Source organism: Aedes albopictus, chromosome 3, assembly GCF_035046485.1.
Source record: "Aedes albopictus strain Foshan chromosome 3, AalbF5, whole genome shotgun sequence".
Classification (NCBI taxonomy): domain Eukaryota; kingdom Metazoa; phylum Arthropoda; class Insecta; order Diptera; family Culicidae; genus Aedes; species Aedes albopictus.
The window spans coordinates 22,705,843-22,733,399 of NC_085138.1; the positions used below are offsets into that span (position 1 = coordinate 22,705,843).

The window sequence follows — 27,557 nt, forward strand, 5'->3', positions numbered from 1 at the left end:
GATTTATGACGTAGTACCGTGCTTGTGATAATACACAAGCATAGTTTTACATGCTGTTGCGCGTGCATCTGCTTGAGGCGACGGAGAGAGTCATGACACTCACATGAGCCGTATCCAAGTCAGGATGATTGTAGCAAAACAAGGGTGACCGGGTGACTATGATGGGATTCTGTCTTTTCTGGTGTTAGCGACTGTAGAGAGAGCAAATCAGAAACCGCAGAGACAGGGTGACACAAGCTTGGTGCTTATCAGCTTTCTTGTGACTTGTACGCTGATGCTTCGCGACACTGGTTCAATGTATCTCGAATTGAGTTCGTAGGTCATGAGCTATCTAGTGAGGGTATACGACCAATGGAAAGCAAGGTAGCTGCCATAGCATCGTTCAGAACACCGGTAAACGTATCCGAGCTGCGGAGTTTTTTGGGTTTGGTTACGTATGTCGGACGATTCATTCCCTATTTGGCGGATAAAACGGAAGTTCTACGGAGTTTGTTGCGTACTGGAGAAAAATTTGATTGGCAAGATGAGCACTCGAAAGCTTTTGAGGAGATCAAAACAGCGATTTGCACCTCAAAATCTCTAGGCTACTATGACCCAGATGATCACTGCATTGTGGTAACTGATGCTAGTCCGGTGGGATTGGGAGCTGTTCTCCTTCAACAGGACCAATCTGGTCAGAAGAGAATCATTGCCTTCGCAAGCAAAGCATTGACAGACACTGAACGGAAATACTTCCAAACAGAAAGAGAAGCATTAGCTCTAGTCTGGGGCGTTGAAAAATTTCAACTCTACTTGCTGGGAAAGAAGTTCAAGCTGATCACCGACTGTAAACCTCTGCATTTCCTGTTCAAGGAACGAACTAAGCCATGTGCGCGAATCGAGAGATGGGTGCTGCGACTGCAGACTTTTGATTATGACGTGATTTATGAACCAGGATCTAACAATTTGGCGGATGTTCTGTCCCGACTGTCCGTGTCTAAACCGACAGAGCTCACTTTCAAGGATGAGAGTTGCATCTATCAATTGGCAGTGGCCGATGTCCCTGATGCCATTACTGTTCAAAAAGTATCGGATGAAACATTAAAAGATGAGATTTTGCAACAAGTTATTGAAAGTCTGGAAAACGGAATTTGGCCTGAATCGGTTAAGGCCTTTAAAGTATTTGCATCTGAGCTATGTGTGGTACAGAATTTATTGCTGAGGGGTGACAGATTGGTTATTCCAGAATCATTAAAAAGACAGACACTTGAAATCGCTCACGAATCACATCCAGGGATGGTTGCGATGAAAAGGAGGCTGAGACAAAAAGTTTGGTGGCCTCAGTTAGATAAGCAGGTTGAAGAATTCGTAAAGCGGTGCAAAGCATGTACGTTGGTTTCCACTCCTGATCATCCGGAACCATTAAGTCGAACCAAGATGCCTGAAAAAGCCTGGGCTGATCTGGCAATCGATTTCGTCGGACCTCTTCCATCTGGACATAATCTTCTCGTTGTCATTGACTATTTCAGTCGATTTACCGAAATAATCATCATGAAACAGATTACTGCTAGCTTGACGATAAAGGCGTTGCACGAGACCTTCTGTCGTTTCGGAATGCCGGAGTCTATCAAAACTGACAATGGCCCTCAGTTCATAAGTAGTGAACTACTGGAATTCTGCAATAAATTTGGCATCGAACATAGGAGAACTACTCCGTACTGGCCACAGGCAAACGGCGAGGTCGAGAGGATAAATCGATCAATCGGTAAGCGTTTGAAAATCAGCCAAGAGACAGCAGACTCGGATTGGAAGTGGGAACTCAGAAATTTTGTGCTGATGCACAACTCGACACCTCATTCAACGACAGGTGTGGCACCATCTTCGTTGATGTTTGGAAGGAGACTGAAGGATAAACTACCTGGCCTCATGCTTAAGGGAAATACGGTACTCGAGGAGGTTCAGGATCGTGATCACGTGAAGAAAATGAAGGAAGCGGAGTACGCGGATGAGCGGCGAATGGCAAAGGTGGATGATCTCGCTGTAGGTGATACAGTTGTTTTGAAACGAGTTCAAAAGGACAATAATCTTTCGACGACATTCGATTCCGAAGAATATAAAGTCATTGGTCGCAGGGGCTCCGATTGTACACTGCAGTCGACACAATCGGGGAGAACCGTTCATAGGAATGTGGCACACGTGAAGAAACTAGTCACAGCAGCAGACGACAGTTCGGAACAACAAAGAAGCTTAAGCTGTGGCGAACCTAGGCGAAATGAGGCAACTGTAAACTCGGAGACTGATGAATCGCGTTCTGGTGACACCAATGTTGAAATCCACGGAACAGGCAGCACACCGTGGATCGCGACGCCTGGATCAGATAACAAGAAGTTAAGGCCCCGAAGAGAATCTAAGAAACCGTTATATTTGAAAGATTTTGAAGTACGTCATGTTGAATAAACCGAAGAAAGGGAGGAATGTAGTATCGGTGCAATAATGTTTTATATAAATCTTGATTATTATGTATCTTGATTTCAGCATACCTCTTGTTACATAGACCTTGTGATAATATACCTTATTAATGTACACTAACGTTGAAAACAGAAACCAAAATAAAGCAGTTGAATTCTGACTATCACCGAGCGTACACGAACGTGTTATTCATTCGGAGATCCGAGATACACGACTTTACAATACATACAAATTTATCTGTATTATACAGATTTTTGAGCATCCGTACAGATTTCGTTTTATATAAAATACAGATTTTTAAGCTTGAGGGGCCATTTTATTTTTGTATGAGATACAGATTTTTCATTAAAATTTTGTTTGGGATACAAATTATTGGAAAGAATGATTCAGATTTTTCTAAAAATCATCTGGCATCCCTGCATGGGAGAGTCAATTTATTATTGTTATTTCTTTATTAGTGAGGCTTTCATAGAGTCAATTAATTTATTATGCGATTTATAGGCCCAAATTTGGCGCAGTTTGTTCGGTGGTCGTTACTTACGAAAGATGAGTTCCTGGAGGGTATCTCTGGAGGAATTCCCGGAGATATTCCTGCCGGAATCGTTGCGGGAATTCCCGGAGTAATCTCTGAAGGATTTCCTGGGGAACCCCTGGAGAAATTCCTGGAGGAGTTCTTGAAGGTATATCTAGAGGAATTCCAGAGAAATTCCTGCAGGAATTTCCGGTGGAATCTCTGGAGGAATTCCAGAAAGAATTCCTGTAGAAATCGCAGGAGGAATTCCTGAAGAATTTTCAAGAGGAGTTCCTGAAGAAATTCCAGGAGGAAGTGTTGAAGAAATCGCAGAAGGAATTCTTGAAAACATATTTGAGCCTGCTGAGCTTGCTCGAGGATTCTTGAAGAATTTTGGAGTGTTTATAGAGTTTTTATGATAACTGAAGAATTCAGATGAATAACTGAGTTCACTTAAATAGCTTTCTCGAGGATTCTTGAAGAGTTGGAGAGTATTATGATGCATATTGCCCATTTTACTTGCATTTTACCAGATTTTGCTGGTATGTCTGAAACATACTAGAAAAACTTGTAATTAGAAGGCACGAAATGTTGCTAATTGGCAAATTGTGAGATGAAATTTGTGAAAAAACGACGCATACTAATTAGACATCAGCAAAGCAAACTGCCTGGTGGCTAGGTATGCGGAGTGCGAGAGTAAGTCTCGGCTTCATATAAATAATTCGCTCGCACTTGTAGTCAGTGGGCACAAACAGGAGTGTGTTGTGGATTGGCATCTAAGCCGAAAAGAGAGATGAGTTTGTGAAATAGGAGTGTTCACGGTGCGGCTTCGGTGTCAGTTTGGTTTTCTATTCCCCAGAACCATTACCTGTTCTGTGGCTTAGTTGTTTAAAGCGCCGGTCTAGCGAATACGGAGTCGTGGGTTCGAATCCCACCAGAACGGCAGAATGTGATTTTTTTCACAAATTTCATCTCTCAATTTGCCAATTAGCAACATTTCGTACCTTCTAATTACAAGTTTTTCCAGTATGTTGGAGAGTATTCCTCGATATTTTGTGATTATTTAGGAATTCTAATGAATATCTGAGTTTGCTGAGCTTATTCGAGATTCTTGAAGAATTTTAGAGTATTCCTCGATTTTACGTAGGATTCTTGAAGAATTTGGGAATATTTCTCGATTTTTTGTGATTATTTAGGAATGCTAAAGAATATCTGAGTTTGCAGAGCGTATTCGAGGATTCTTGAAGAATTTGAGAATATTCTTCGATTGTTTGTGATTACCCAAGTAACCAGTAAGCATTTAAAATAGCATTCCTTCAGCATTATAGTAGCCTTTACGACAAGGCGTTTAATGCTAATTAGCCGTATATGCGCCTATAGTGCTACCTCACAGCAGGTTTTGGCAAAATAACGGGCTGTCTTAGTGCTATCCCTTCAGGAACGTCGTGACGAAATGTCAAAGAAGCGTAACGCCTCGTCGAGCAAAAAAAAAAACAAAAATAGATTGACGTCTGCTTCTCGTTCTCTCAGCCTGCTTCCCCGCTTCATCGTCCTTCCATATTCCAGCCGGTGCTAGGTGGTACTTTTTTGCTGATTTTTGTAGTGATGTAGGTTTGAACTTACGATCCGGAGATTGATTAATCATATCTGCTTCGGATTCTGTTGCTCCTGATCCACGATGCTAAAGCTGTCCCGGTGGCGTGCGTTGATTTAGTCGCCAATATAAAGAATGATTCGATAACAGCTTCAGATTCAACATCCAAAACTTGTTTTCATTGAGATATTTCATTGTGGTAGAGCATTACGATCCTTTTAAATATCTGTGGAATAAGATTGTTTCTTCCCTCTTTCAAACAATCCTATGATCCACCAAAGCATCCACCTATTCGGCACATATTTTCCGACGAAATGATAAATAATTGGTGATTTTTTGATGGACAAGTTCCCAATCCAATCCAGCTGCAGTAATGTTTTCTTTGGTGCTTTTGGATGAGTAGGGGAAAATGAAGAAACAAATAAGATACACAAATTTGTAAACAGAAGCATAGGCTTTGTAAGAGAGAGACAAAATGTATTGCCAAATGCGTAACATATCTCTCAACCTTTTTGCTCCTAGCATTTAAAGAGCAGTTGAAAAGCATTCTGTATGCTCCCAAGTGAAACCACTTCAAGCAGTTGAAATGCTAATTAACAGCCGAATGCTTTTGAGCAGCACAGCTTATGCTAACTCAAGGCAGCTATGCATTCGAACTGCTTATGTAGGGCAGCAAGCAGTTGAAATGCGTGATACGGGCTGATACACGGCTTATTCAAATGCTTAGTGGTTACCTGGGTATATAGGAATTTTAATGAATATTTGAGCCTGCTGAGCTTGCTCGAGGATTCTTGAAGAATTTTAGAGTATTTATAGAGTTTTTATAACTGAAGAATTCAGATGAATATCAGATGAGTTCCCTTAGCATTCTCGAGCATTCTTGAAGAGTTGGAGAGTATTCCTCGATATTTTGTGATTATTTAGGAATTCTAATGAATATCTGAGTTTGCTGAGCTTATTCGAGATTCTTCAAGAATTTTAGAGTATTCCTCGGATTTACGATAACTGGAAATTCAGATGAATACTTGTGTTCACTGAGCATGCTTGAGGATTCTTGAAGACTTTTAGAATATTCATCGAATATTGTGCAGGGATAGGGTGCGACTCAAAACTCTTTGCGTGCCGCACGCTCTGCTACGAGACAGCACAACAAACTAGAAGGAGACGAGTACGCGCAATCGGTTGTGTGTTGCTCGCTTACTTTGCCGCGCGCTGGAGCTCTCCTGTCTCTCACGCTCTGTCGTATGCACTCTCTCGGTGCTTGTCTCCGTGCTTTGCACTTGGCTTGATACTACGCACAATTGGATAAATTTCGAATCAAACGACCAATCACTTGTCAACCCTTGACAAGCTTAACAACTTTGCCGAAAACACAAACTCTTCAATTAATTTATTAATTGATTTTTTCTGTTTGGAGACAAGCGCAGTCCCAAGCACCGTGCATTACTTCCCTGCGCCGTAGAGCTATAGTGCTGCGATTGTCTCTCGCACAATTACGAAAGCTCTCACTCATACGTCTCTTGTCTCTCGGCAAAACGGGAGACGAGCACTTGCGATTGTGTGAAGCACACGCTTTTTTCACACCGCACGGTGCATGCCGCCAATCCCTGATATTGTGATTATTTGGAAATACTAATGAATATCTGAATTTGATGAGATTATTCGGGAATTAGTGGGTTCAGATTTTAAATTCGTGTTCGTAAACACTGCGAAATAACGCTTCATTTATGTAACCGGGCCCAGTGCGCAAAAGAGGCATGGTTTACAAAACGACAGATAACTTTTGAAAGAAGAAAAAGACATCTTTAATTTTTTGTTGTGTTATGTATACATGTCTCAGCTTTCAATTGATGCAAAAAAATTGAAAATGGATGTTTGCCATCATGGTAAAAAAAATGTTTTGGAATAAAAATCCAAGATGGCGGCCAAAATCAATATGGCCGACCCATTTTTTTTTTATTATTGTTAATAGTAACTCTATCTTTCCTCGTTTCAACAACAATTTGTTTTGAGGTGGTTTTAGGAAAAACTTTCGAGTTATAATGGTTTAAATAAGCCACCATTTGGCCAAAATCTGGGTCTGCAAAAATTGTTGTGGCTCTAACAATTTGAGTAACCAAATTGCATTTTCCTGATTTTTTTAGCGAGGACTTCCAGAAAATCGCCACCTTAAACATGTTTGAAGACAAGGTGTAAATAGTGGGCCGGTCTCAGCGAGAATTACTCAACTGTTGAAGGCACTGGCAATTGACGATTTCTAAAAAAATGCTGGAGAAATTCTGAAAGATATTTCTAAAGCAATATCTGTCTGAAAAATTGCCCAAGAGATTGCCAAAGAAATTTCAAAAGGAATTGCCTGAGAAGTTTCCAAGGGAGTTGGAAAGTTTCCCAAGGAATTCCATTAAAACTATCAAACTATACCTAAATAAACTGAAAACATAATTCCAGTCAAATCAATTTACAAAAAAAAGAATGTCAAAAAAGTTTTTGGAAAAAAATCCAAAAAAAATTGATGAATCAATTTTCAAAGAAATTGCCAAAAGAGCTTTCCCAAACAAATCTCAAATCAGTGACTCGCTTCCAGCCCTGAAGTCTGATAATCGCAACCGCGCGCGTATCGAATCGAATCGAAGTGAGTTAATAGCAACATCAGCAGCAGAAGTGGCGCTAAGGCTAAGCTTGTGACTCCGTTCGCTGGCAGCAAATGAAAGTGACATGAAGGGAAAAGTGCGATGAGATAATATTTAAATATTGAATATCGGTGACGAACAACATAACCCCGGGCTGAAGGCTGACTTCTTGTTCGATCAGGCAGTTGGTATTAACAGTGTAGAAAACCTGACCGACTGACTAAGCTCTCGCAGGCCGTCGTTGGAGAGCTTTCTTTAGGTAGTGCAGACAACGACAACAGCCGAGGGAGAGGTTTAGACTCAGCAGCGGACTTGTGCACAAATCGACGAAGAGAAATTTTTTCGATCGGTTAAGCCTTACGCGGAAATATGAGGGCGAGCGGTGGTGGTGGTGGTGGCGGCGGAGGCGGTAGTTGTGGCGTGGTGCGCAAAATGAGGTTAAACTGCGGACTGGTACTGTGGATGGCGGTTTGGATTGTCACGCTGCAGCTGTTGGTTGCAACCGTCGTCGATGGGATTTATGTGGTGGAAAAAGGTGGTAGGAAATCCTTTGTTAAGCTCAGCCCGGCACAGTGGACCGAACCGGACCCGGACGGCATGTGGTCGTCGCTGCTGGAGGAGTACACTCTTGGGTAAGTTTTGGGGCAGTTGACTGCGTGCAATTCGGCATAAACGGATATAAACATGAAGTATGTTTGAATTTTTAATTAAATGGGATGGTTCGATAATTATTCTTCTTCTTCTTGGTGTAACGTCCCCACTAGGACAAAGTAGTTTATAGTATCGTAGTACGTAGTAATCATACTTAAGCCTGGCAGTTATTCAAACTATAAATCAGGTGAAAGAGAGAAAAACTAGGACTAAGTAGCTACATTGGAAGTTTAATCTATTAGCTATAGTTTTCATTCGATCATTCAATCGTAAAGAGATTTTACTGCACGTTTGAAAGCGTTGAATGTTATTCGTTTCTTAATTTCCGGGAATAACTGGTTCCATTGTTGCATCCCGTAGACCAGCAGGCTCTTCTTTTCTATCGTTGTGTGTGTGCCGATAACCAGGAAGTTCTTGCACACTTCATCTGTCCGTATTGAAGGTGTTGGAGAATGTACGGTTGAAGTGTTCTGTCCCAGGCTTGACAAAAGAAGCAGTATATCCGGTGCCTGCAATTGTTGGGTAGATCGTGCCCAAGTATTGTGCCTGTAGAGTCGTCCCCGGGAAGCTTCGGTTCCATTCAATCCTTTGGACACGCCCGGATAAAAACTAACCATAGGGTATTTGGTGAAAACCATTCCTGTACCATACAGTGTACCAGCTACAATATAGTGTATTGTAATGGAATGGTTCACTAAAAGCTTTGCACATTGGTAGCTATTATACATTTACATCCGATCTTTATGTAACAATATATTATACTGTTTTTCTTACGTTTGAACTATTCACTATTCCGAAACAATCTTTTTCCGTGCATTTTTAATTTTTTAGTCAGTTTATGATTTTTTCCGTGCTTTGTTTTGTTGATGTCCGTGACATTTTTGTTGCAAAGGAAATGAAAGAGAAAAAAGTGAATAAGTTGAAACATCTATTTAAAGTCAATAAAATGTTTAAATAAAGTGGTAAACCAGGTGTCCTAAGGACTGCATATCCAAGAGATATGGTTGGCTAGGTATGTAGAGTGCGATAAGAGGAATACGAATGTAGGTCAACCCGGAAAGACGCAGGCCAGATTACCGTAAATCAGTGGATGAGTTCAACACTATTCTTTCTCTTCTTCTCTCATGTGCAATTGCCTTGTACAACAACCGAATTAAATGCGATTTATCTTTGACATTTTTAACATAAGGACTGGACTGGACACTGAAACGACTTCTGAAATAAGTTCGTCTTCGCTTTTTAACCTAACTTATAGTTGAATCGAACTTGACAGTTTTTTCATGAGTTGTTATGTACACATTTCATAGTTCAGTCAAATTGGAGCCTCAATATTGCAATAATGGTTAAGCACCTTGTACCTCGTCACCCACTTCATGCAACTACATTTGTGGTCTAATAACACTTAGCGCGCTAGGCATAGTTCCATCATGCCGCTCAAAGTGTTGCCACAAATAATGCTTAGTTTCCAAAACCCGGTTATCTGGCTGGTGGGACATGGGAGCTTAAGCTTCAACTGTTAATGCAATCAGAGGCTACTCAGACTTAGACGAATTTAGGTTAGTTTGGCTAGAACTGCCATTATCAAAGGAACATGACGAGATAATACAACATTATATGGTTTATCTAATGTAAAACAATACAACATAACAAAAGAGAACCATTCCAAAACCATGATTAAATTTATAACCAGTAGTGAAATTACAATTAAAAACAATATATTTACGGTACATTTTATTGTTTGAAACCATACGTGTACCATACAATGTACGGTATATTAAAGCCCACGTATCAGTATTTCGAACAATTTATTTACAATAAAATGTATGGTTTTGTAAAAAAATATATACGGAGAAAAATATTTTTTTATATTGTTACGATACTTAACAACCCCTATAGTATATTGTAAAAATCTCATTTACAATTCACTGTATGGTGTCTAACATTACATCTTATTGTTTTTGTATTTTTTATTTTTACAGTGGTGTTTATTGTAACAATATGGTTCTAAATAGTAATGTTACAATACAACATTCGGTTTTTCTACTGTATTTTTTATTCGGGCGTCCACTCCACTTTGCTCGAATTCCTTTCCTCCATTAGATTGCCCATATCTGATCCGCTTCATATGTGTAACCACTCTGATTATGTGTTTCGTGTTCTTTTCGTTTGTTATTGACGTTGTTCCGCACCGCTACACTCGACCAAATGCCACTCTCAGATCTATTTACATCTATTTACATCTTTCTCGTCGTTCAGAAAATTTCAGGAACTAAAAAAAATCCTAATTTATGCATCTAGTGGTGACGCTGCCTTTACCCAACGTATCTAAATACCAAGGTAATATACTCCAACTATTATTCATGTATTAGTGAGAAAAGGAAAAAAAAACAAATAATAGTTATGAAATTTGTGTAGATTTGTATGGGCGCATCACTATTTAGCAAACTTTTATGAGAAATTAGGCTCTCACATCATAGAAGCAATTATTAAAAGGCATCTCACTAGATAAAAAGTGACATCCATGCAATTAATCAGAAAATATCGCCATTTGATAATCAATGACAACATTTCTTTAATTTATTCTAAACATAGTTTTACAGCATTTAGAAACGTTCAAACTAATAAATCTTTACAAATTTTGCAGAAATAATGACATTCTAGAGTAAAATCACAAACTTTTCATAACTAACGCAGATATGTTAGTGTATCTGGTTATTGACATTTGCGGGAATATCTTACCATGATATTTAGATATGTTGGCCTTTACCCACGATCTTTTCATTGACGTTAACCGAAGTGTCCCAGAAACCTGGTATAGCCTTGTTTCAATTTTATCACACCATCCGCGCATACCTTTATATCTCATAAATAGGGTTGTTGGCGCAAGCGAGAAGAAAAACACAGTCTTTTAGTTGCCAAACTGTGCAGCTTCAAAGCTGCAAGAATATTTAATTATAAATAGATTTTACAAGTATAAAAGAATAAATCGACTTACATTTCTGTGTACTATCAACTTATCAAACATGCGCTACAATCAATATTATTATTTAAACTCTTTACTACAGAGTTTTTTTTTTACAAAACTAGGAGTACCTAGTACGTATTCAACAAACTCTGACTGATTGAATAGCAATAACTGACTCTGTACAAACTGGCTGTTTCTATTGATATTACCCACAGGCTATCTGTCTAAGGTGTATCGGTGCGCATGAATAAGCCGTCTGCTTCACACATATGACTATTTGTTGCACCGCACAGTGGTTGCGGTAACAAGGGTCTTGTACCATTTGGGCAGGTGTACCTATTTTGGGCACTTGGCGCTATAACTAAGTGAATTTCAAACCGATTGATTTGAATTTTTGTATATAGTTAGATACTACTGTGCCTAGCTCTATACAAAAATTCAAATCGAAATTCAGTTTAGAGTTTCTGCAAGAGCTTCGTGTATCTTACACACTTGAAGGCTAAGCAGAACTCTACGAGTACCATGCAGCTGTTGCCATCGAAGTTGCTGTATATTTCATGCACAATCTGCTGTTTGAAGATACTTGGTGATCTGGTGAAGACGAATCTTCTCCAGTACTTTCAAAACCGGTGGAAGAAAGCTTATCGACCTGAAGTCTTATGGTTCGCTCGGACTGGTTACCTTCGGTGTTGGTGTAACGATTGCTTTCTTTTATCCAGCTGGAAAGCGCGTCTGTCTATGATGGCGTTATATAAATTTACCGGGAGAGGAAGAATGAATGGGCATCGCATTTTGATGAATATTATAGGAATGCTATCCGTTCCAGTTGCGTGGATTACTATTTCGTAGATTACTCCGTCAGCTTTATCAGTGCGCCTGAACTTGAACCGCCGCCGCGCCGGTAGGCACTATTGTTCCGCTGCATGCTGCTGTCGTGATTGTGCGCAGAAGTTGCTTGAGATTGTCCTGGTGGCTGAAGTTGCGTGGTAAAGTTGATCTACTCTACGTAAGTTTCTGAAGGTCTGTTTCTGCGGAGTTGGTTTTCTTACGCGAAGATGACTTCGTGATCAGAGAAAGCTTTTGCTGTCGACGTCCATGCCTTAATAATCAGGCTTATTCTGCGCGGCGTGTGACGTGAGACGACTAATGTAAATCAAATGGGGCGATTCGACTTTTGTCACACCATTCGACTCATCTCACCTTACACGCCGCGCACAAAAGCCTGAATTTTATCTGGAGAGTCTGTCACGAACAAGGCAATTGTAGAGGAGGCTTCGGGAATGCCAGTTGGGGGTTTACGTGAAGCAGTTAGGCTGAATGTTTCGTGTAGTCTTTGTTCGCAGACCTGTTAGATTTCCGATTGCATGTGCACTGTGCAGAAGACACGTTGATCCTGTCAAAGTTGAAATCTAGAAGGTCCAGTTGTAATTGCTTGTATTTCTGCAGAAGCAGTTGGTTATTGGATGTGTTATACAACACCATAGATATACGAAGTGTTATACAATATTAAAGTTGTTGATTTTCGCTGTTATTGCCAGGTACTCCACGTGCTGGACAATCGTAAAAGCAGGGTCTGCCTGCTGGCCTGTATCAGCCTGCTTCTCAGCTTAGTGTGCAGTGCTAATAAATATCTTTTAATGGACCAGTATTGTCGTGTGGTTGCGAATCTCTAGCTTACGCATCGCTATAGAATTCTGGCAACGAATGAAAAGTTATTTCAGATTGAAGACAAGAGAAGGAGAAAAATCTTGCACAACACGTTGAAAATTTGGCGTGGTCAGGTGCGACAGTAGCGAAAAATGTTAATATCTCCAAAACCATTATGTGTGATGTGCTCAGATGTTATTAACCATGCCATGAGGAAGTGTCCTCGGAAGATAGAAGTTTGTGTTCATGGATAAATCTGCATCAAATTCCAAGATTTGGCGAGCTCTGGGCATCGTCTCCTAAAATCACGATAATGCCACCAAATGTGTACAAGGAGACTATTCTCAAGAATCGCGTGCTGCTTTTCAAAAATGCACACGAGGGATCTGTAGAGGTTTGAGCTACTTTGGCGAGCTGTCCCGACAGCCGGAGAAGTTCAGTGGTATCATCACGGATGGATAGTGTTTATAAGCGAAAAAACACTCAAATTTCACCTCTTTGGAATTCACTGAATTGCCCTTAATTTCGCAAGAAGAGAAATGTTTGGCAAAGTTTCTTTGCAATCCTTATCAGACTGGTGGAGGATCTCAGAATTCTACAGAGATTACTTGATTGTGAGATAAATACGCCGAAGGGGTTGTTGCTAAAATTTACTACCATTGTGCAGAATTTTAAGAAAGCTATCATGGAAAAAATGAGAAAAGGTACCGTCGTTGGGGGTGAGAATGGGTCAAAAAAGGATACTCAGAGATTGTTTGTTAAATAACAAATGCAATTGAAGTCAGAATAACTTTTTATTTGGTATGTATACTCTTCTATGTGGTATTGATAGTTTAGCAAGAAAGTATTATATTATATGAATTGCCTACTAAACTACAAATGATTGAAAATTGACCCAATCTCACCCCTTAGAGGGGGTAAGAATGGGTCAACGTATTCGAAATCGCCTATCTATGAATATAAGTTAATTTTATTGATCATATCTAGTAAGCCTACTTAAAAAACAATATAACCATGACTAAAAAAAACTTTTGTAATTTTAAAAGATGAATCCACCTAAAAGGGCTAGTACAACCGAAAAAAAAATGTTGAAATTTGATAAAATAACGTTTGTATGTTGCATCGCCATTTTTAGGCACCATAATCATCCTCATTTAAAGTTTCAACCTCCATGAGAGGAGGGGGGATTACAATGAGGGAGGGACGCATTGGAAGATTGCATGAGAAATGTTTGACCAACCAAAATTCGATGTTCATTCACTTTCCGACATTGTACTATGTTACCGGTTTTATAGCCCCTGTATTTCCTAAATCCTACTACTGTCTGGTAGTTTCAGGATATTTCCTTAAAATTTCAAAAATGAGTGGAGAAGAAGGACGTTTTTAAATCTATTTTGTGAGCTTACGATATTGCAGTACACTAAACGTAAGATGATGATTAGAAGAGCTGTACATATCCATGTTCATTGTTATAAATGATTTTAGGCACTAAACGTATGAACACACTCGCTTGACACTTCTGCGACATATTTTTGAAAAAAAGCGCAATTTTATGAAGATACGGTAAACATGGCATCACTTTCACATCAAATGGGGATTGGATAACAAGTTGAATTTTTAGTTAAGGTTATGTGCACTCGATAACTTGCTTGACCCAATCTCACCCCCATTTTTAATATTTAGACAGAAGGTCGAAAATATTGAATTTTTATATAAAAAGTGCATTGACAGCCCACTTTTTCGTTGCATCAACCAGGTAATACCTACAGCTAACTACTAATAAGAAAATTTATGGTTAGGTGCTTGTGTAAAACATTGCGAAGGAGAAATTTTTTCAGAGTGATTTACTAGTAGTTTCATCATATAAGTTTAGCCACAATTTGAACAAAAACGATTATTGCAAAACAACTTTTTCTGCATCATGACGTGTAAAAACATCTCCTCTTTAAAATAATATAAAGTTTTCAATATAAATTAGCCATAGTTGATGAGCTATTTCAAATTTTATGTTTCTCCGTTTTGACCCAATCTCACTCCCAGACCCATTGTCACCCCTATCGACGGTATGAAAAATTGAATTAAGTAATTTAAATGATATTTTTCCATGAAACTGAAATAAATTAACCTTGTTTTGAGGGCTCAAACTTTTCTATTTGTTATTCCACCTCTGAGATATGAGTGATTGTCTGCGTCCGGATTCTAAATGGACAATACCTTATTGATGAATATTTATAATATGGATGAAGCTCCACTATAATTTTTTAGAACATAGTAGAAACGATATATGATATGATAAGATGCAAAATATTTTTTCTGGATATCCTAGGCCATCCAAACTGTTTTGGAGTTTAGATCCTAAAGTCTGCGGGACTACTCTGATCGACCCGCCATACAAAACTTCCCAGTTTTTTCTTACAAAAATAGAAATTGATGAAGTCCGTCCAAAATTTGACTATAATTCATGTGCAATTCATACCACCAGACAAAGAACGACATTTCAAACCTTTGAGAAAGATGGCATAGTCCATCGAAACGTCGGGCATCGAAAATATATGTCGTTTTGACTGCACCGGAGACTGCACCGAAAACCCCCAAGTACAAAATTACCAGTCGATAGCATCCACAAGATTAACGTTGTTTTTTTTGTGGCAGCCCGAGCAGAGGAAAATATCAAAATAATAACAACGGAATCACAAAACCTGTTTTTATATCTCGGTTTGTTATCATTAACTTATTAAGTCATCACCGTTCCATAACATGTTCTGTTGGGCAATCTTATTTTGCTATGATCGTGCTCTTGGTATATTTTCTTTAAATTACATTTCAATAACATGTTTTGTTGTAGCACAAGTTCAGTTATTATTGTGTCATTGAGACTGTACAAACATTTGATCATTAATATTACAACATAACTAGCTTTGCAATCAAAACTACACCATTCGAGATTTTCGTTGTTCACATCATTCCGTGAGGAACTGTAAGAGAAAATATTATTTTGTCATCAGTTCCTCTTCTTTCTGACATTACGTTTTAACTGTGACAAAGCCAACTTATCAGCCTTTTGTTTTATAAGCACTTTGAAAAGTATACCTGTTTTTTTTGTCCCAATTTCAGTTAAGTATGAATATGAATATAGAGAGTGTAATAGAGTGGTAGCCATTTTATGATACGTTTTGGATAAACTGGTGGAATTCAAGGACGAACAACACTTTTCGACAAAAATGTAAAAAAAATAAGTCATCAAGAAGAAGAACTCTATTGATTATTATTTTTAGACATTTTATTTTCATTGAATTCACTGCATCGTTCCCACTTAGATTCACTTGGATAAATGTGTCAATCAATGAGGTAATAATGTAAATTAATCTTATAAACAATGAACCACCTAATAAAGGGCTTCTAAACGTCGGTAGTTTTTCATCTTAAGTTGTTTGGAAAATAAACGAAAACTATTGTTTCTCTCTGTTTTCGATAATAAATCGCTTGCGACAACAATAGCGTCCCAATTATGAATGAAACATTTAACAATAGATGCTATTGTTGCGTATTCCATTAAATTCATATGGGACTTTGGAGGAGGTCCTATCCGCAACAGAAAAAAAAAGCAAATTTTGTTTTCAGATTGTTATCAATATCTTATTCATATCAAAATTTGTTATTGAAATATTTAAAAAAATCGCTGTTATTAAGTTGTTATTGAAACTAACAAAACATGTTATTAAACAGGTCTTCCACGAAATTTTTTTTGTTATAATTTTTGTTATTTTGCCGCTTATGACAGACAAGTTTAGAACAGGATATGTTATGTAAATAACATGAAAATAACTCTTTCCGTTACTCAGTTATTTTTCCAAAATAACACAATATAATATGCTGTTGCTATTCCCTTCTGCTCGGGAGGTATAGTTATGGTTAAATTTTGGTTATGTTCTTAGAATGCTGCTTCTTCCTCATCGCCATCCCCATCCCCATCGAAATAGGTACGATAAGCCTATGTCATTTTGCTGTCTGTGGTTTCTAGCAAATCGTCTTCGTAGTCCAACTTCACCATCTCCTGCTACAATCACTTCGTCACCTTCTTAAATTCGGCTCTGTCATTAACAATGTCCTTCCAATATTCCAAAGAACATCCTTCCATATCCACATCTTGTCTACCGCTGGATTTCCACATGAAATAAGATCTTTCAACTTTTTTCCCGGGATTTTGTAGAATTGTGCTTTATGCATGCTTCCGTTCCTAACACTTCGGAGCACGGCTTAGACATTGCTGATCTCCAGCGATAATTTTAACCAGCATCGCACCACCGTCGTACTGCATTACTTCCATTTCTCACTGCTATCACTCATAATACTCAGATACATGAAAATATAAAAGAAATGTTAGTAGCGCTTTTGGTGATACTTTCACGACAGCCATACAGAATGGTTCGCGGATACAGATGAGAAGATCATCCCTGCTGGCTAACAGCGTTTATCAAACTCAGTTGAAGATTAAATTTAAAATATACGAACACGAAGAGCAACAAATAGACGAACGCGAATATTCTAAAAAAAATAATGATGTTCCATCCGATCTTCAAGTGATCACAAGCAACATCTTCCATTCAGGCACTTTTGAATGTCCGTATGCAACTTGTTCTCACAAGAAATCTGCCTCGACCAAGTTGGCAGAACGCGCCCATACCCCTTTCTGAACCGAAAGGCTGGGAACATGGAGTCTATAATTTCGTAATAATATCGTTTCTTGCTGTTTTGAGTTATGCAACCTATGGTTGGTAATGTATTGATTGTATCTAATTCATTTATTTAGCAATTACAAATATTATAATACAACTGAATCAACAATCATCCACAATGACTACAAAGAATGTAAATTAAAAAAAAAAAAAATGAGTGCCATAAAAGTCTACTAGTCATTGAAGAATATTAGTAAATGTTTTATGCAATTCAGCATCATAATTTAAATTTTATATAACTCATTTTGGTATCATAATGGCTAATTTTTCCGAACTGGTTCATTATGCAACTGAAATGAGTTGCATAATGAAAAAAAGTTGTATAATGTTCATAATGCAACTCATTTCAGTTGCATTATGAACATTATGCAACTCAAATGGGTTGCATTATGAAAAAAAACATAGCATAAAATTTTGTATGGAACTCGTTTCAAAACTCGATTTTTCAGCACTCTTCGTATTTATCCAATTCGGCAAGCCTCGTTGGATAAATGTACGACTCGTGCTGAAAAAAATCAACTTTTTGCAACTCGTTACATAAATTCAGTGTAGCAGGCTAGCATTGCAAGTGTAGACATAAAGTTGTGTACTCCATGAAAGATTTTGATGATCTAAATCAGTGGTGCCCAGGCTGGAGGATACTGCGGGCCAAATTTGCAATTCGGGATCGATCTGCGGGCCGCATAAGACATCGATGCACAAAAACAACAAAAAGAACAATTCTAAAGCATATTTATTAAAAATCTGAACTGTTCAGAACTTGTGTAAGGGTCAAACTTTATAATCTATTGCCCTTCATGGAGTTCAATGTAGATTCATAAGTTTGGTTGAGAAAATCGTTTGAGCTTCAAATTGAAATACAAACAAACAATTTAGAAGTTGCCCCTAGAATTGTCTTGAAGCCACTTCAAGAACTTGTCAAGCAGCTTTTACAGGAATTTCTTTTGAATCACTCCAAAAAGGTTTGCTGTATTTTCTCCTGAAATTTCTTGTGGAGTTGCTCCAGAAGGTTTTCAAGAAATTTCTTGAAGTTTCTTTTAGTTTTCTAAAATTCTCTTGGAACACCTCCAAGAATTCCTCTTAGATTTGCCTTTGGAACTGACCTGAAGTTACTTCAGGATTTTTTTATTAATCGTTTCTAAGAATTTCTCCTAGAATAGCTTCCGAATTTTTTCGAAAATTTTCCAAGAGTTTCTTGAAAATTTAAGTAAATTCTTTCTATAAGTCTCTGCTAAAGTTGATGAAATACTTCATCATTAAATTTCTTCAAAAATGAGATTTTTAACAATTGTTTTCGGAAGTTTCTTCAACATTATTTTCTAAAGTTGCTGCATAAGTTGCTTGAAATTTATTGTTCAAATTTTCTTCAGGCTTTCTAGGCAACTTTTTGTGTCTTGATGCAGTTGATCTTGGAATCTTGTTTGTAGTTACTCCTGAAAATTCTCTTTTTGTTGCTCGAGGAATTTATTCTAAAGTTGTTTAAGCACCAGAATATTTTTCTAGGAGATGCTCCTATAATTTCCATCCAGTATCGCCACAACTTTCTCATTGAGTTTCTTCTGGTTTATTTTCTCCAGGATGATTTGAGTTTCTCCGCTTAGTTTCTTTCGCTTAGAGTTGCTTCACATTTTTCTTCAATAATGTTTCCTGGAGTTTCTCCAAAAATGTATCCAGAAGTTTCTCCAAAACGGCACAGGAACGCTTTATTGGAGTTGCGCTTGGACAATTCAAATTGGATTCGTATGTTTTGTTTCGATAAATGTGTGAGTCTTATAATAGAAATTTAAACAAACAGTGAAAATTAAACAATATTGGCAACCAAGTTAAGATTTGTTGTGAATTTTGTCAAAAACGTCGTGCTTTGTGTTTTTATGTTCTTCGGAAAGGCGAAATATGCAATATTTGCTTAGCGTTGCATTGATTGCGCTTAAAAACTGCAACTAATTTTTAAATGATTCAAGATTACATTTTTAACAAATTTTTATTTTATTCGTACCTTTTATAAATAACTATTATTATTATGTAACACTACTTAACGTAGTAGCAAAAACTATTATCAAAAGTGTAGACCTGAGCCCATGGTCTCCGGAGTAGTTTGGTTGATCTGGAATACTTATCTCAAAAGTATCTTGGAGTGACTCATAATATGCCAAGGGGATTACAGTTGAATGTGTAATGTTACAATTCATTGTGAAAATAACTACTGTTACTGTCAAGAGCTGTCAGTTTGCACGACCCTAATTGGCCCATAGATTTACAATAACATCTAGTGCAGCGTTTCTCAAACTATGGGTCGCGACCCACTGGTGGGTCGCGGGCTGATTTTTGTTGGGTCGCGAAACCTTTGTCGATATCATAATAAAAATGTATAAATTACCTTATCCCAAAACCTTTTTTGGCCATTTTCAAATTTGCATATACTGTCTTGTAGAATCGCCTGAGTTATTTCTAGAAATAAGGTTTCCCCAATAATATTCAAACTTTTATGCGTTCTCTAAAAATGGGTTAAAGATGTTGTTTACAGTTAGCATTTTCCGTTAAATTTACACATCAAGTTCAGCAGTAAAAATTCCAGAAAATTTTTGAAATACCAAAAGTTTAACAAATTTCGACAAGAAACCAACGAACGTTTGTTGTTCACTGTTTTTTTGTTTTTTTTTTCGATAAAGTTTAACTTCTGTAAAATTCTGATTGGATGAATTTTGATAATCTGATGTTTTACAGAAATCAAAACAGCTGAACAGGTTTAAAAAAAGTGGTTTAAATTAACACCGTATATATAGAAAAGTACTTACAACTCGATCTGTTTGAAGGATTTATTTTTTTTGCCCTATTAATCACGATACAAAATGCTTTTCATTTGAAGGCCACGTTTAAAGTTCCCCAATGCGTTTCACTGGCATTATATTTTTAACGACTCTGTGTAATTTTTATGTGTTCTTTATTGAAATTCCAAAAAAAAAGTGATGTTTATGTTAAAATGAACCAGACTAGTTGAGTTTGTAACAGAAACTTGCAAACATTTTGAATTCTTAAAACAAGGAACATACTGAAACTGATCACGTTTACTTTATTTTGACGTATCCAAAAAAAGTACACAGTAGATTTAAAAAAACTTAAAATTTTAAAGATTTAAGGTTATGTAACGTAGGTTTATCGAAAAAGTCAACATAAATTTTCTAAAATGACGTATATTTTGAAAATATGTGCTGGTGGGTCGCCGAGTTCAATAACAATCAAAAGTGGGTCGCAGGCTGAAAAAGTTTGAGAACCCCTGATCTAGTGGACTTCAGGTTGGTCCAGTAATCGCGGTTGATTATATAACGTTATGGCTGTTGTTACGAGTGTAGACCCGAAGTTCTGAACTCCATGATAGTTTGGCTGACCTGGAATACAGTCCCGATTCGTTCGTTGGCGGCTCGATAGATGGGCTGTCTCGATAGTTGAATGTTCACTGGTTGGGGCAAACCCCAACTAAAAAGCACTGTCAATGTCAAAATCGATGTCAAAACGAGTTTGACGTCTGACCGCCGTCGCATCGCAGCTCCTATATACAGAACGTTTGTGCAGGTATGTGAGTGTTTCGTGACATATTTCTCGTTACTTGCGTGTGTCTACAGCATTTTGATCAGTTGTCAGTTGCCCCAACGAACGAACACGATTCGCTAATCGGGGCGCAATCGTGACCCAACGAGCGAATCCCCACTGTACCCCTATAGTGTCTCTAAATGACATGTTAGATTTCAAGAGATGCACGGATCCCAGCAGATTATGCAATGCTATTATTAATGGCGAAAACACATAAAGTCATTCTTGTAGATTTGAAGGACTGTATTATGTGACAGCTTGGACGAATCTGAAGGTCCCGAAGGTTTATAATAATATCTAGTAGACTTCAGATTGGCCCAGTAACCGTGGTTGATTATGCAACGTTATTCAGTATAACAGATATGGCTACTGTTGCGAGTGTAGATCTGGAATATCCCCATAGTGTCTATAAAAGACATTCAATATTTCAAGAGCTTCACAGATCCCAGCAGATTATGCAATGCTATTATTTATGGCGAAAACACATAAAATTATTCTTGTAGATTTGAAGCATTTTACTATGGGAATATGGAACACCTAGAATATCTCAGAATATAAAACACCTTTTGATATTTTTGATAAAAGGTTTTATTAATATATACGAACGTAATCCATATCCAAATACAGCTTCTAGAACAATATGTATGTCAATTATTTCGTTTCTCCAATGGTGTTCAGGATGTTCTAGGTTGTCAATGAACAGGCTTATTCTGCGCGGCATGTGAGGTGAGACAAGTCGAATGAGGTGACAAAAGTCGACTCGATCCCATTTGAATTGCATTAGTCGTCTCACGTCACGTGATACGAAACCGTCCGTCTCACCTCACACGCCGCGCAGAATAAGCCTGAAAGTTTCAATTACAAATATTACCATTTTTTTCTTAATAGAGGACTCAATTTGCAACAACTTTGCCGAAGACAGTGTTCAATTTTTATTAAATGTGTGAATTTATATAGCCGTTTCTATGTTGGGGGACCCCTCCGGCTCCAAAGGGTTGAAATTAAATACAAATCTAATTTTTACAATCCGTTTTCCAGACTCAACACCTCCTCCCGACAGTCCCGGGTAATGCAGCCCACGCCGGTAGGAATTGGCCAAACCCATCAGTACATCCCGGCATCCAGTTTCTACATCAACAAAAGGATCGGTGAAGCCGTCGAAATGGGCACCCCCGCAGCAAAGGTCATCGGTCCGTCGGGATACGCGGAAAACCAGCTTACACCTCCCTCGGCACAAAGCTCGTTTACGCCCATGCGACAGAACTTCGGCGGAGCCAGCCCAACGGAACTTCTGTCCTCGCCACGTGAGGTCTCGGAAACGGATCTGTATCTGTTGGGCGCAATTGAGAAGCTGGTGTACCGAGTGGATTACATGGAGAACCGATTGCGACGGGCGGAGCAGATCATCTACTACCTGATGGCGGGGAACAATCAGAAGCTGGGTAAGGCTCCTTCCTAAGCAGTATTGGCTAGTTAACGTTAGTTATTAAGTGCACATTTGGGCTGCTTTATCTCGGGACCCAAAGCAAAGTTCTTCAGGAGGTCAAGAGAATTCTGGCAATACGCTATGCATCATTTTGCTGTTTTGTCACTAGGTGGCGCTGGTAATCAAGATCAATCATAGATGTCTAATAACTTTCTCACCTTTTCAGAATCATGTCCGGACAACTTCACCCGAGTGCAAGACATCTGCTACCACTTCGGTGTCGATCGAGGCTTGAACTGGAAATCGGCCAGCACGTTGTGCAAGTCCTACGGTGGACATTTGGCAGAGTTTGAAACCAGTACCGAGTTCCAGGACGTGGTAGCATTCATCCTCAACAACCAGCAGAATCGCGGCAAAGAGTTCTGGCTCGGTGGTCTGAACCCGGGACTGCTTTGGATCTGGACTCAGTCCGCCAAACCGGTGAACCCTAATACGAATCTGACATCGATGTCCACGGGTGCCAAGGCTGGGACGAGTACCACATCGACAACCACGGAACTGCCAGAAACGAACAGGGATGGCAACAAAATCGTTAACAAACCCCCGAAGCAGAGCGAACCAACCCTGGAAATTACCGGAACTGGTCGGTGTTTGAAGCTGACCTACAACGGAGGGTTGTACACTTACGGATATTCCGGACAGGACTGCTCGAACCGGTACAACTACATCTGCGAGCTCAAGAGCAAGTCGCTGGATAACGAAATCAAGCGCTTAGCGAAGCAACTAGATTTGGATTAGTAAATAAGACGAAATTAGATTTGTAAGATTAATTTATTGAAATGTTAATTTATTAAAAAACCGCCAGTTTAAACTATTTCAATGCCATCATCGAAATGAACGCCAGAGAACAGCCCAACCCAACGACGGACAGTCCCACCGTCGAGACATACAGCATGCGGTCCATTGGTCCTCCCTTTAGCCACACCGGAAGATTGTCCTTGACTTGAAACCGGGCCTGTTTGTCCTTGAGCAGCTTGTAACCGGCGGCGATTTCATTGACTCGGCCAGACGCACCAGCTGCACGTCCACATTGGGATTCCTCTTCGGTTTTCGGGGGACACTTTTTCTTCGTTAGGAAGCTTCTTGCGGCTTGCTGCTGGATGGTTTTCGGGTGAAGTTTATAAAGGTTGACAGACGACTTCAGCAAGAGCGACATTTTCGTGCGTTTGAGGTTGATGTGTTGTTTCCAAACAAATGACCAGTGAAGTGAGCAAGGATGACTTGATTGGAGTGATTCAAATGTCTGATTGTTTGTACTCCCCCAAAACTTCTCCAAAACTAGTGATTTTTACTGCCGGCAGTGATGTTTCAGGCGATGAAAAATTACATATACCTACATTTATTTGTCTAACATCACAATTAAGATAAGACATATTCAACAATAGTACGCCACAATACTCGGATCGTGGCTGCCGTTCTACATCCTCGGTCACTCCCAATACTCGCCAGATCACACTGAACCTGGTCTGCCCATCGCAGTCTTTATGCCAACCGGTTCAGTAGCGAACACTAACTTTGCAGGGTTTTGTCCGGCATTCTTGCAGCATGCTCTGCTCACTGTATCCTTCCGGCTTTGGTCATCTTCTGGATGCTGGGTTCGCCGTAGAGCGAGTTCATGGTTTATCCTTCTCCGCCACGCACCGTTCCCCTGCATACCGCTGAAGATCGTCTTTAGCAAGCGTCGTTCAAAAACGCTGGTCTTCATCGAGCATTCTCAAAACCTCTACGAGACTAATTGGTCGTCTAAATGTTACTTGGTCGGTCTTATTGGCATTATGTACTTGGTACGGGGATGTATATTTTTAGACCGCAGCTTCTTCTGGAGCACGGATAATAATACATCGAAGCCGAACCTCACATTTTCAAAAGAACAATTTGGAAAAAAAAAATACGAAATGGGGCCGGCAACAGGTTTATCGGAAACAATCAAAGGTTTCCGGTAGGGGAAATGGTTATTTCTAGGGATGCAGGATGTAATCCTGGAATTCCAAGAAAAAACTATTGAATCAAGATAGAAGCTGTTCAATTCAGATAAAAGCATCAACATCATATGCGATCATGTGTTGGCTGGGTAAGTTTCCTGGAGGTTTGTCTGAGTTCTAACTGGGTTTTTCCAGGCTTTTTTCCAAAGATCTATTCAGGGTTTCTCGGATTTGCTCCCATAGTCCCTTCCAAGATTCCTGAAAGTTGTTGGAATTTCTACCAAAGTTCCTTTTAGAATTTCTGCATAAGTTTTTCACAGGCTTTTCTGGCATTGTTTCCAGAGTTACCAGGGGGTTTCCTTCCGAAGATCCCAACCAAATTATCCCATAGTTCCTTCAGAAGTTTCCCTTAATGAATTTTCCAACAGTTTCTCTCAGTATTTTTGTGAGACTTCTGCAGAATTTCTTTCAAGGATTTCTGCCAAAAAAAATAAATAAATAAATAAATAAAATAAAATTGCCAAGTTCTTCTCGTTATTTTTTTCTTATAGTTATTATCGGAGTTCGTCGAGAGATTCCACCAGAATTCTCCCAGATTCAACGGGACTCATACAACGAATTTCATAGGCTATCCCGAGAGTAACTATTAGAAATTAAAACCCGAAAGGAACATTACAAAAATCCCGGGATAATTCTCGGATCGAATTCTAGGAAGCACACAGCGATATCGGGAAAAGCTCTAAGAGAAATCTCAGGATTATCGTAGCAAGAAAACTCGGAGACAACTATGAGAGAAGAACTGCTTGAAATATATCAACAATATTTTCAGCAGAAATCCTACAAAGAACGTTGAATGACACCCTGGGAGAAACCATGAGAGAAAGTCCAGGATCAGTCCTGATGAACTCTGAGAGACATCCCGAGAGCAACGCCGGAAGGAATCTTCAAATGGAAGTTCTGGGAGAAACTTCGAGAGTTCTTTCAGAAAAAAACATCAAGAGAAATCCCGCGAGGGATTTTAAGAATAATCTCTTGTAGACATTTCGGGAGTAACTTTGGAGTAAAGCTTTTCCTCGAAAATCTTTGGGAGAAATCCCGGGAGGAACGCCGGAAGGAATTGTGTAAAATAGTTCAATACGAATCCCGGAATAAACTCCAAGAGAAATCCCGTGACAATATCTGAGAAGTATCCTGGGAGAATCTCAAATACCGGGTTAAGCTCGGGGAAAAATAACCACACATTTCTAGGCGAAACCGCTGGAAGAACGCTGAGAGGTATCTAGCGAGGGACTCTGGGAATTATACATTTGAGAGAAATTCTGCAAGAACCCTGTGAAAAGGTCCATGCGAAATCGGTAGTAATTCAGGAATCGTGGAGGATTCTAAAAAACTGATTTCAAGAATGGGTGAAATCTTGAGGAAAATTTAACGAGAAATACAAAGAAAAAAAAATCGTGAAAAATACGGAAGGAATCTTGTGAGAAATACTAGAAGATATTCCAAAAGGTACCTCTAAAAGAGTTTAATGAAGAATTCCTGACGCAATTTCTGGAGAAATCCTTATGTCTGGATGATTTTTAAGTACCAGAACCATCAACGTCAACCTGATATTTTCAGAATCTTATTGGAATGGTTGGCTTGCAGAAAACCCAAGTAGCAATTTTGATTTTTTAGAAGTTTTTTAGCGATTCAAAAACCCTAACCATAAAACCTAATATTTGTAGTTTCAGACGTCCCCCTCTTATTTCTCTAGCACGGTTATCCAGATTTCTTATGGATTCAACTTGCTTTCCACAAATTCATTCATAGAAATCTGCAACACAGAGTAAATTCCATTACTTAAAACCATAGCCACGAAACAGGCTTATTCTGCGCGGCGTGTGAGTTGAGACAGATGGTTTCGTCTCACGTGACGTGAGACGATTAATGTAAATCAAATGGGGCGAGTCGACTTTTGTCACCTCATTCGACTCGTCTCACCTCACACGCCGCGCAGAATAAGCCTGACTGAAAGGCGGCTTGCATTAATGACCAGCACCATACGCGCCAACTTGTGACGTAGTTGGGGGGGCGAAGCCTCTCAAAATCAATGAAATTCGAAAAATATCGACGCAATTCATCTTGTTTAGGCATATTCACGTGAAAACTAGTGCATTGAGCTGAAAAAAATTGTATATTGTCCAATTTTGGAGAGCTTCGCCCCCCCAACTACGTCACAAGTTGGCGCCTATGACCAGCACAAAAATGTTTTTAACCCTTCAGCGCGCGCGCTGTTGTAAAAAGTACAACACTACCGAAAAACCTCGTATACAGCGCGAGCGCGGTGCAGTTTCGGTTGCTTGATGGCGCGCGTCCTGGAAGGTTAAATTTATCATGGTAAAACGCGATTATGGACTGACAAACGATTCTTGTGTGCGTTTTGTTTCCTCCCATATCAACCGGTTCGATAGCCGAGTGGTAGCGTGCGAGCCTGGTGATCCCAAGGTTCTTGGTTCGAATCCGGCTGCCAACAGAAACTTTTTTAAATTGTAAATAGGGTCCATGGTAAAATTGAAAACATTAGTCTGTTGAATTGAAACGAAACTCAGTCTGCACAAATTTACTGGTGTTGTGTATTTAAATTAACCCTCAGAGTAGTAATTTCAACCGCAAGCCGTCTTTCAGTGTAGTGAGCAAACGTTATACAGTAGCATAAACAAGAGCATAAACGACGCGAGCGCCGCGACTATACACTGAATATTTGAATCGACCGTTAAAACGGTGTCGATGGGGAGCGATTAGAGTATGACATCTGTGTCTGCAACTTCTTCACGGAACCACAAACTTCCGGCAAGAACATTTAGTCTTACGTGTCAGCTTTTCGCCCGCTGTTTTATAAATCTATGGTTTTATCTTTTAATTTCAATAGCAAATTTCTCTCAGGTTTCCATTAGTAAAAATACAAGATTTGTGTATGGAATTCTCTATGAATGCCTTATTCTGCCAAGGATTTTTCCAGGAATTCTCTCAAGAATCCCTCCAGGATACTTTTTCGAAAATCTTCCAGGCATGTTTCCAGGGCTCCCTTTTGGAAATCTTCCTGGGAATTCTTCCTAAACAAATTCTGCTAAATATTCCTACATGACCTTATCTATGATTATCTTTTTGAAATTACTCATTTTGTAAAAAAATCTACAAAATCATTCAAAGATCATTCAATCAACTCACGTGGCAATAATTTCTTTTGAAATTTTAGTAAGAAATTTCTCTCAGGTTTCCCTTGAGAAAACACATACAAATTTTATAAGGGATTCTCTATGAATGCTTCTGAAAATTTTTTAAAGGATTTTGTAAGCTTTTCTGTGGCGATTTTTCTCAAAGAATTTTTCTATATTTTTCG

General features: G+C 38.9%; 2 protein-coding genes across 2 annotated transcripts; one reads left to right on the forward strand and one right to left on the reverse strand.

Moving 5' to 3' along the window:
- The first annotated feature begins 7,170 nt into the window (after positions 1 to 7,170).
- On the forward strand, positions 7,171 to 23,089 carry LOC109418338 (uncharacterized). The gene is made up of 3 exons (XM_062860595.1): positions 7,171 to 7,815; positions 21,809 to 22,212; positions 22,423 to 23,089. The coding sequence occupies exons 1-3, from the start codon at positions 7,553 to 7,555 to the stop codon at positions 22,992 to 22,994; spliced, it is 1,239 nt and encodes a 412-aa protein (XP_062716579.1). The 5' UTR covers positions 7,171 to 7,552; the 3' UTR covers positions 22,995 to 23,089.
- LOC134291998 (uncharacterized) lies at positions 23,014 to 23,465 on the reverse strand. The gene has a single exon (XM_062860597.1). The coding sequence runs from the start codon at positions 23,410 to 23,412 to the stop codon at positions 23,068 to 23,070; it is 345 nt and encodes a 114-aa protein (XP_062716581.1). The 5' UTR covers positions 23,413 to 23,465; the 3' UTR covers positions 23,014 to 23,067.
- Between the last annotated feature and the right edge of the window lie 4,092 nt (positions 23,466 to 27,557).

What these genes read in the sequence shown, in the direction of transcription:
- LOC134291998 (XM_062860597.1), bottom strand. Translation starts at nt 23,412, where the DNA reads ATGTCGCTCTTGCTGAAGTCGTCTGTCAACCTTTATAAACTTCACCCG.
- LOC109418338 (XM_062860595.1), top strand. Translation starts at nt 7,553, where the DNA reads ATGAGGGCGAGCGGTGGTGGTGGTGGTGGCGGCGGAGGCGGTAGTTGT. An exon ending in CTGGAGGAGTACACTCTTGG is followed by an intron (nt 7,816 to 21,808) that starts GTAAGTTTTGGG and finishes TCCGTTTTCCAG; the next exon opens with ACTCAACACCTCCTCCCGAC. An exon ending in GGGGAACAATCAGAAGCTGG is followed by an intron (nt 22,213 to 22,422) that starts GTAAGGCTCCTT and finishes TCACCTTTTCAG; the next exon opens with AATCATGTCCGGACAACTTC.